The 10904-nt window shown below is 35.4% G+C and overlaps 1 protein-coding gene across 1 annotated transcript; it reads right to left on the bottom strand.

Moving 5' to 3' along the window:
* Positions 1 to 3661: 3661 nt before the first annotated feature.
* On the bottom strand, positions 3662 to 8939 carry LOC127074569 (AP-3 complex subunit sigma). The gene is made up of 8 exons (XM_051015893.1): positions 8778 to 8939; positions 8459 to 8538; positions 8323 to 8365; positions 8151 to 8212; positions 7120 to 7216; positions 4849 to 4919; positions 4387 to 4478; positions 3662 to 4150 (listed from the first exon to the last, which is right to left on the bottom strand). Exons 2-8 carry the CDS (start codon positions 8525 to 8527, stop codon positions 4084 to 4086), a joined length of 501 nt encoding a protein of 166 aa, XP_050871850.1. The 5' UTR covers positions 8528 to 8538; positions 8778 to 8939; the 3' UTR covers positions 3662 to 4083.
* Positions 8940 to 10904: the final 1965 nt, after the last annotated feature.

Raw genomic sequence — 10904 nt, 5'->3', positions numbered from 1 at the left:
AACTGCTACGGGCCGTAGCAGGCAGGTGTGCTTCTCCCGGATTTGTTTCCTTTTCCGACTCGATTGCTACTATTTTTGGAATTTTTGCATCTTTGAATATGAATATTTTCTGATGTTATTGCCATTGATCAATTGGATTTTATTCCACCTTTAAATTTTTTCCATAAAACTCATTATTTGTCTTGAGTTTAGGAATCTAGTTTTTGTTATAGTCTTTCTCGTATTTTTACTTTTCGAAACTTTGTACTCAAGTCTCCATTGGAGCACTAGATCAAGTTTAATTCAAGTTATTTCCTTATCATTCAGGTTTTGTTTATTGCTTTCATTGCAATTTTTATACTATTTCAGTTGTTTATCATGATTTCGATTATGAACATTGCTCTGATTGTGTTGTTACTCGCCATGAGTGAGTAGTCCAATATGCACTAAGAGTCATGAGGATTATCTCATGACTATCCGTGTGATCTATCACAAGTCGATTACGAGAGTTTTATTCACGTTCTTTTTAATACCCAAATTTTTTCACTCCAACCTTTGTACGAAAATAAGGAGTTTTCAGGTACTGATCGTAGTCTGAAAGGATATATATTTTTACCTGAGAGTAGGTTTTTAAACAATCGAGTCCAATACAACAAAAGGGCTTGGATGAGATTGAGAAACGTCACATTTTTATAGTTATGCAAAAGTATAGAATCCTTGACGAATAAGTCGTTTGTGAGAAAGCAGACGCATTATTCGTCATAGATAGGACAACACACTAGCGAAAGCAGATGTTGTCCACATATATGTATTTTTCTAAATCTGGTCAGAATTCTCGTAATAGAAGTGAATTGGATCATACGGAGATGTTAGAGGAAGAATCGTGACCCTAAGTCTTGTTTGTTTCATCATATGTTAAGTGATTTTTATTTAAGCTGTTTTTTTGAAAAATGCATTTTAAATAAGTTGTTTTACAAAATCCCAAATTTCGGTCTCTCTAGATAGACAACTATAAAGCAGAGTTCGGTACTAAATCCATTGGTTCTTGTGGTTCGATAATCTTTTACTACTTCGCACAATTGTGCACTTACGGTGTGTCAACTTGCGTAACTGGAGGTAAAATACGTAGTTCATTGGGCTCTGAAATTTAGCAGAGGCGTTAGTTAAGACTTGCTTGTTTCATCATATTTTAAATTATTTTTATTTAAGCTATTTTTCTTAAAAGTGCTTTTTAAATAAGTTGTTTTTCAAAATCTGGAATTTTGGTCTCTCTAGATATACAACAATAAAACAGAGTTCGGTACTCAATCAATCGGTCATTATGGTTCGATAATATTTTACTACTTTGCACAACCGTGCACTTGCGGCATGTCAACTTGCGTAAATTGATGTGAAATACCTAGTTAATTGGGCTCTGAAATGCAGCAAGGTCGCTAATGAGGGTCGCTAATGAGCCCGAAGGGCATCACAAGCCACTCATACAACCCTTGATGAGTGTGGAACGCAATGTGGCGTCTATCCTCAACCTTCACCAAAAATTGGTGATAACTAGAGCTCAAATTCAGTTTTGAAAAACGCGTCTCTCCATGTAGCTCGTCTAATAATTCATTGATTGTGGGAATCGGAAAGGTATCCTTGATTGTGATAGTGTTCAAAGCCCTGTAATTAGTGCAGAATTGCCATGTAATGTCTTTATTTTTCAACAATAACACCAGGGCTTGCTTAAAAGGGACTCGGGTAGGTTGTATAATTTCTTGAGCTAACATGTCTGCAACCATTAATTCAATCTGTGTATTTTGACTATGCGGATAACGATATAGCTTGACGTGTTTGCTTCCTTATAACAATGGAATGGCGTGATCATGTGATTGATTTTGAGGTAGCCCATACGGGTTGGCAAACACATCCTGGCAGTTGATAAGTACATTATGTAATTCAGGACGCATGTCTGATAAAAATGTGACAATTTCTTACTGGTATTTCCAAGTAGGTTGAGGGTGCAAGGAGTAAACTTCTGCAATGGCGTTGGTATGATGCAATCGTCGCAACTAATGAAATTGAGTTGATAGAGCAAGGCTCTGCTTGTCTCTAAATAGTGTGACAAAAGTGTTATTAAGGTAGAAATTAAGGGATAGAGAACTGTAGTCATCATTATGAGGCGCTAATATTGCAAACCATGCCACCAAAGCACTACATTCGCGGCTGTAATGAGCAACAAATAAACCGATAAGTCTAATGTTTGGCCATGCACTCGCACTTCCAATCGTTTAATAAAACCTTTTGTCATGAGAGAGTTATAGTTTCCTACCATAACCCTAAAATTAATAGCATTCTGATATGGTAATCTAAGAAAGTGAGCAATGCGTGGTTAAATGAAGTTGTCTGAACTACCATTGTCGAGCAAGATCTGAACGATGAGCTCTGTGATTTTTCCTTGGAAAAACATCATTCTTACTCCAAGCGCGCCCTTCAACACATTAAAGGATAAATGATGTGATATGTCATCTCTTTCTTGTGTTGGGTGTGGTTCGAGAGAGGGGTTTGTGATGTCAGGTGGGAGAGTTACTGCCCCCTACCATAACCCTAAAATTAGTAACATTCTGATATGGTAATCTAAGAAAGTGAACAGTGGGTGGTTAGATGAAGTTGTCTGAGCTACCATTGTCGAGCAAGATCTAAACGATGAGCTTCGTGATTTTTTCTTGGAAAAGAGTCATTCTTACTCCAGGTGCACCCTTCAACACATTAAAGGATAAATGATGTGATATGTCATCTCTTTCTTGGGTTGGGTGTGGTTCGAGGGAGAGGTTTGTGATGTCAGGTGGGTTGGTATTGGGTGGGTTGTCATCGTCCATTAACAATAACTACGGGCAATTGGGATAATGGTGACCTAGGATGAATTTGGTGTCGCACGTGGAACAAAGGCCCTTTTCACCGCCAATATGCATTTTTGTAGTTGAGACCTATTTGACGTTAGGGTTACAATTTATTTGGGTGATGGGCTGGGAATTTGGTGTGGGTAACAAGGGGGAAAGTTGGTATTGTGGTTCGGGTTAGGTAGATTTGAATTGGATCGTAATTGAGATAAAGGAAAATATGATTTGGCCTTGGGCTGGTATTTTTCCTCAAACAATTTTGCAAGTGACATGACTTTAGTGAGCGTTAAAGGGCCTTGAGCCAACACGTCACTTTGGATATCAATTTTAAGCCCATTGAGGAAACAATCCAACAGTGCATCTGAACTAATACGACGGACCCAATTTGTCAAAGTCGTTAATTCCACGTAGTAGTAGTATTCTTGGACCGACTGATTCTTGGTGAGCTAGAACAAGGTTGAACGAGGGCACTCATAAGGAGACACGCCAAAATCGAGTTCATGCGTGAAGGCAACCCAAAATTGGAAAGGAGCATTGCGAACCAACATCTAATACCAAGGAACCACTCCTTTCATCAAGGTATGGTTCCTTCGATCATAACAGCTTTTGTTTCCTTTTGCCAAATACTTGTTACCCTTTGCATGTGTCACACTGTCATAGTAGTATAAGTTGATCCAAGAAAAGGACACAGTTTTTACTATAATTGAGTCCAGAAGGAGTACCAAATTATATTAATAGTGGCACAAATTTGCAGATGCTGTACGTAAATTTTAGAAAACTTGAACCTATAATCATTCAAGACAAGCTGACGATTGTACTATGATGCATTGATTCTAAGCACTATATGATACAGGAAACCCAATATTCTTCATAAATACAATAAGTAGGGACATATTTATACAGGGTTAACATTTCAAGTCAATGCAGCCAAATAAGTAAACAAAAATTGGGATCTATTGGGAACGTTGAGGGCACAGTAAAGTTGTACAGGGTTCCTTTCGACCAACAAAGGTATGAAAATAAAAATTAACCAATTGCTTAACTAACCCTATCATGAAAATATCAGCAGCAACCATGGTCAACTAAACTGATTGAGGGTGTCAGTTTTTGCTTCAATTAGAAGAACAGAATTGCATTCAACCTGACTTCCCTAATCAGAGATGCTTCGACTTCCATACCTCTTGCATATGTGAAAGCAGTTCCTTCCATATGCTTAAGTGGAATCATGCTACCGCGACCTCCAACTAGAAACAGATTTCGAAACAAGATTGATTGCACTGGATGCGGCTTCAAGCCTGCTTTGGATATAATAATTAGCACATGTTTTCCACAAAATGCAAAATTAACACAAAACTAATTGTAAAATAATTTGACTTATCATATGTTCTATTTGCTTGAAAAGCATTTAAGCTTTTATGCAGAAAGTGATAAATCTTTAGTTTCTAGTTAACTAATGATGGAGCACTTCCTATTCATCGCTATAATGTGAAAAGGAATAACAATTTTAAAAACCAGAGGAAAGAGAGAGCACTTTGATATTTCTTCAACAGCCTTCATAACCTCAGTTGAACTTGTCTCTAACACCTGGCCTCCGAAAATAATCTCATCTAGTATAGTATGCATCTGCAGACAAACTCATTTTTAAGGATCACATAAATGGAAATTTAAGCTGCAAATATTGTTTGGGTCTAAGTATTGATACTTTTGCTTAGTGAGCTATTAAGCCAAAGAGTGAACTTATTTCCCAAAAACAGGACACTTCCAAAACAACCCAAATTTAGTGAAAAGGTGTTATAAATGTCGTCAATTTTTTTATTAAAGAGGGGCAGCTTGAGACTTGAAACAAATAATTGTTGAAGAATTTAAAAAGCCCATATCATAATATAGAGTTTCTAACTCATTCGGTGCTATACAGTAAATTGCTATATAGATTCAGTTTATGAAAACTGATATGGAATATATGATTGATAATCAAGGGAACAAAGCATACAACCTTACTATAGTTGAACACAACATCAAGCTCACATACATTTCTGAAGCATTTGTCCAGTGTTTCAACAAAGACTGAAGGAAGAGAAGGACAAGATAAGCAAACCACCCCATAAAATTAATGATCATGTAAGAGAAGGTAACGAAGTATGATGGGTATTACGTAATGCATATAATTATTCCTCTAGAATACTTATACAATATGCAATATTGTCGAAATGGCTAAATACAATAACTGAATCAAAAGTTAAATAGACAATTAACATGGTAAATTTTCACATAGCAGAAAATGAAAATTGCAAAATGACCTCAAAAACAGTGAGCACAAATAATAATTCAAATCATGTTGGGGGTTTTGTGCTAAATTGGCATTAGAATTAACAGCATTTTCTGCGATATGTATGTATCTGCGAGAACCAACAACTTACCTACCCCAGAACTTTTTCTCAATAAAACATTCTAAAATGTAAGTTGCAATTGTAGAGAGAAGTTCTTCCACATGCTTATGGTGTACGAAAACAACGAAAAGAAGCCATATCCCATGATGTTTGGTCTACTATATATGTGGATTAAATGACATCATTAAGTCTACAGGACAGGAGACTGGGATGATCAATAATGGGAACCACCATCAAGAGCATTATCTTTTCATCACATTAAGTGGTAAACCTGATCATACTCTTTTCCATTTTGATCTATGCTAATTTTGTTATTTAATAACATTCACTCTTTTAAACAATGTTATGACACTTCTAAACCTCTCAAGCTTACAGGTCATATATGATATGTAGCAGATTTTAAATTTTTTGTACTTCTCTCAAGGTTTACTTCACATTCGACATTGAATACCAATGGATGTTTAGTTCAAGATATGAAAAGTTAATCATGAAAAGGGAAGCTTGGTACTATAAAGCTCCTACTTTGTGTGTGGGTCTCATGGAAACAACTCGAACTGTTGTACCGAGGCTCCCCCTTAGGGAGTGTAATCAGAACTATATAATTTTAATTTTATATAAGAAACTTTTTCGGTCTGGGCCAAGGTCAGATACACTTTGATCCAGCACATTATTGGACCTGCAGGAACCTGGGAAGAGGATCGACCAATTAGTCTAAAGGGCCCCCTCGAGGATCCTCCAGAAGATCTCTGCCCCAAAACAACTCATAAGGCCTAGGAACCATGGTACGGCCAAATTCCAGCGACATACAGAGACCACGTCTCCAGGGGTTCTAAAGGCTGACGGATTATTGGATCAAGGGTTACGGATTACTGACATCATTTCACTGTCGTCAAATTACTGACATCACTCCTTCAAAGGAGTTATCCACAAAGAAGGTTTTGGAATCAGAGAACCTAAGAAGGACTTTCACTAGAGAGACACTTGATCAAAGTTGTTAGAGGGCTAAGAACCGTTAGACAGAACCTGTCAGGATCTTCTGACATCTGTCCACTTATACAGCTTTAAGGAGCAAAAGGTTTGAGGGTTCCGAAAACCCTAGAACCTTGCTATAAAAGCAGGAGGGAGGGGCCACTTCACGTACACACTATTCTAACCCTTAATACCTCTCATTTTCGGCCATTACTGATGGCGTCAGAGTGTTTATAGGTACCCCACCGCCGTCGGATTGGAGCATCAGGATCCAAAAACGATTATCAGAACTCATCATCGGATCTTGGTTCATCTCATCATTTGTAAACCAAATAGTTTTGTTTCCAGTTCAGAAACTTATTTATTTCAGTTAGCTCTGGGATATCATGGTAATGTTTGAAGTCCTAGAGAGTTTCTCTCTTGTCAACTAAGTTTTATTATAATACCTCCTATTAAGTTTCCAAGTTTTGAATAGTTTATAATTTCATACCTACAAGGTTCTAAAAATTAGAACCACAATTCTATAGTTAAACTCCAATCACCCTGAGTCTTTAACCTACTAGAGATATAAAAACAGATTCTCTCGTGGTCGCCCCCTACATAATTATTGTCAACATCCATAAAAAATAACTCAAGTCATTTGTGATTATAATGCAATGCAAGCATGATATATTTTCCTAAGTTAGTCAGCTTACAACGTGGGTGTAGTTGTAACTATTCCAATATAATATAGTCACATCATGCTGGCTTTTATTTGTCAGCTAAAAGTGTGTAATTAGTCCAAGAAACGTCTCAAGACAGAAACAGCTTGAAACCCAAGAACACCAAGAGGTTGCAATTAAGCCCGTTACTACGTAAAATTATTCAAATAAATTAGCCCAAGAACGCCGAATGGTAAAAGAACCTACCTTGAATCAAATCAAGCATAGCAAGCTCATTTTCAGAACCATCAAATATTAACACAAAGTATAGAGTTGCGAAGTGCTTGTAGACAAGTCGAGCATCCTGAAGAAGAAAACAACAAATGAATTCATAACTTACATTCTTCAAATATAAGGATGAATCAATATTATTGCCATGAAAAAGCATATGATTGATTAAAAAAAACCTAGTTGCATATGAAAATAAGAAAATTAGTATATTTCAAATATGAGATCAGTGGTTGACTTTAAAAAGCATGTCATTAAATCTTAACAAAGCGCATACCCCACATTAGAGCATCTCCGGTGGGAGTCGCTTTACCAAACAGGGACCAATCTTATTAGACACTCCCATTGGAGGATGAAAAATATGGGTGGCTAATAGACACCAATCCTTGGCAACTTAGTGCATGTTTATTAATAGACACCCCCAATTTAGTCCTGCTAAGTTCTAACCTTAATTTGATAACAAGTTCATGGTAACTTAGTGCATGTCGCCTTCCACTTTTGGAGATGCCAAAATTGGTTTTAAGAGTGTAGAAATGATTTTTACAGGTACGGTGGCTCTAGAGTAGAATTGGCTTTGCATACAAAATCGATTCTAACTAGAAGCTAGAAATTGGAGCTTTTGAATGTAGAATTAATTTGTACACTCAAATTTATTGTTTAACCAATTTTAACATGAATGTGTCCAAACACAAATCAATTTACAATAACTTACTTTCAACCAAATCAATTTTATAGAATCAGCTTATTTCAAAATAACCTTCCACCACTACAGAACCAACCACACTTCGTTCTAGCTCTGCTAGACCGGCTTTTTCAAACAGATGCCAAGATAAGACAATAGTATAAAATCTTTTTACACATGGTACAGTATCAACAAAAAATGCCAACAAAAAGCCCTAATTACAACAATTTTTATAATTCCAATGTCTCATTAATGTTAATTACCATAGAAAAATTATCAAGCCGAAAGATCAAAACTACGGCAAGTACAAAATGTAAGAACAAAATACCTGGCCAAAAATGGACTCAGCATCCACAAAATTGCTAACATGTTCGGGTCTACTACATAAAACTGCAAAAACAACAAAATTCACATAAGAAAACAAGTTAGAAAAGAAAACCAAACATACATACACACTCCTAAACAAAAAAAAAACGAGTCCAAGAATCAGAAAGAGAAACCTGCAAACACATTTCGAATAATTTCTTGCTGCTTTTCCACAGGCTGATCTACCACAACATATAAACAATGTGATGAAATTGCATTTAAAAGCCAAAAATTGAAATCTCATTTGCAAAGATTTGAATAGAGATGGACCCTAAACTCGTAGAATTTAGCGAGACGAGGCTTCCCTTGCGTGTTCATCACCAGCACTGCTCTTATCATCTTGTTACTTTCTGCAAACAAGTAAATTGATGAATAAATGAGTTATTTTCTTGATTATAACTCAAATCAACTTTATAGCTCATAAAATCACATCAATGATTCGGAAAAAGATGCGAATTATGAAAATGAAGTAAATCGCGAGATGAATTGGATCAACTATATAAAGTACTGTAGTGAGAATGATTAAGGGATCGATAAAGAGATATAGATATAGATATATAAATTGAAAAGGAGTGGGAATAAGCTGGACCTGTTCAGTCGCTGTTAACGGTGCCGGTGTGGAGTCTCCGATGAATTGTTCGGCGATAGGCTCAGTTTTCAGATGCCTGAATACGAGTATACGACACGTGAAGAAGGATTCGTCCAAGAAATATACAAAACGCGGCGTTTCGTAGAACTTAAAATATATCTAAAAAAACTGGAAAATGTAAATATATATATATATATATATATATATATATATATATATATATATATATATATATATATATATATATATATATATATATATATATATATATATATATATATATATATATATATATATATATATATATATATATATATATATATATATATATATATATAGATGTATTTGGATGTATTTTGTTAAATGGTTAAATATCTTTTTTAATCTCTTAGCTTTATTTTGAAGAATAAATATTTACATTGTAATCTATTTTCGAACCAAAATCATGTTGATTGTTGGAATAAATATTTACATTGGAATCTATTTTCGAACCAAAATCATGTTGATTATTGGATAAGATAGTGTACTATTTTGTCAATTTGCCATTGATGATTTAATTTACAAACTAAATATATATTTTATTTTTTTCTTAAATATTTGTCTTCTTAATAGATAGCATAAAAACATCCTCTTTGTGGGAAAGAAGTTATGGTTCATATTACCCTACCCCAGGGAGTCAGGTAAATAATTCAACATTTTTTAGATGGTGCTTAAATTTGTTTGTGTATTAATTCAAACTTAGTTAGTTAATTAGTTATTATTTGTGTATATATAATAATTACTTGCGTAGTTTTGTAATAGTCACTTCATAACAGAATTTATCTCATTCAATATTAATTATTCTCTTTCTTCTTCCTTTCCACTCCAATACTCTCTTTATCTTTCTCTCAACTAACTTTCACATTAGTGAGGTGTGTGTAAGACCCCAATTTTGGCCCTAAGATCCCTCATGGCCCATATCATCTCATATCATAGCCTCAAGGATCATTGCATGCCTTTGCTTCCCTCCTAGTGGGTAGGTTGCCTTGTGTGTGTGGTTCTTGATCACCAAGCATGTTTTTGCATTTGTATATTATTGCTTTTCATATGTTTATCATCCAAAAAAGTACAAAAATATTGTCAGTCTAACCTTGTTGCTTGCAGTTGAAGCAATTATCAACAATTAGGTCAAAGACAGTCAACAGTCAGTCAAAGCAATGGATGGTGGCCATTCTTGCAGAATTTGGGCACCATGATCAATAATCAAGAGTTCATACAACTTGGGACATCATTGGGAATCAAAGTCTCAAGGAATTAGGGTTTGGAATTCATCAGAAGTGGTTCAATCATGCAAAACCCTAGAAAAGTCAACAGAAAGTCAAACTTGGTCAACTGGCCATTTAATCAGTGATTTGATGGATGGAATTGATTTGAAGGAGTTCATTCATGTCTATACAAGCCTCATATATCATGTCCAACCTCATCATGGAAGAATTTGAAGTCAAACAGAAAATTTCCAGAAATGGAAACTGGACCTGTAACTGAAACTTACCAAAAATGGAAAGTCTTGATCCTCAACTTACATCATGATAAAAGCTTCAAATGAATTTTTGCCCAACATGAAAGTTGAAGATCTTTTTCTCCCATTTCCAAAAAGTCCAAGAACTCTCAATTCCCATGTGTGGTTGGCAAGTTATGATCGAATCGATTTCAGAAAATCTTGAACTTCAAAGGGCCATATCTCTCAAACCGTTTGACCAATTTTGGTGGGGTTTTTTCCTACAAGTCACACTTGATCCCCCTCTTTCCAAAAATATACATTTCATGAGCCAAAACTTCACCAATCAAAATGGCACTTTTTGACCTATCTCATTTAAATTCAAGTTTGACCAATGGTTGACTTTTTGATATAAACATTTTTTCAACATTTGGCCAATTGGGAAAGCTCAGAAATATCATTTTAAGTGTGTTTGCAAGCTCATATTATGCAGTACTTGCACCCATCATGAATCCATACTTGATTACTTGAATTGTAAGAAAAGTACAAGTTTCACCCATGCTCTCCATGCCTACATTTGAACCATGCCTTGGTACCTTCAAACAGAAAATTAGCAAGTCTTTTTTCTGTCATTTGAAGCCTCACTTGCA

This window comes from Lathyrus oleraceus, chromosome 4, assembly GCF_024323335.1.
Source record: "Lathyrus oleraceus cultivar Zhongwan6 chromosome 4, CAAS_Psat_ZW6_1.0, whole genome shotgun sequence".
In the NCBI taxonomy this organism is placed as follows: domain Eukaryota; kingdom Viridiplantae; phylum Streptophyta; class Magnoliopsida; order Fabales; family Fabaceae; genus Lathyrus; species Lathyrus oleraceus.
This window is presented reverse-complemented; position numbering and strand designations above follow the sequence as displayed.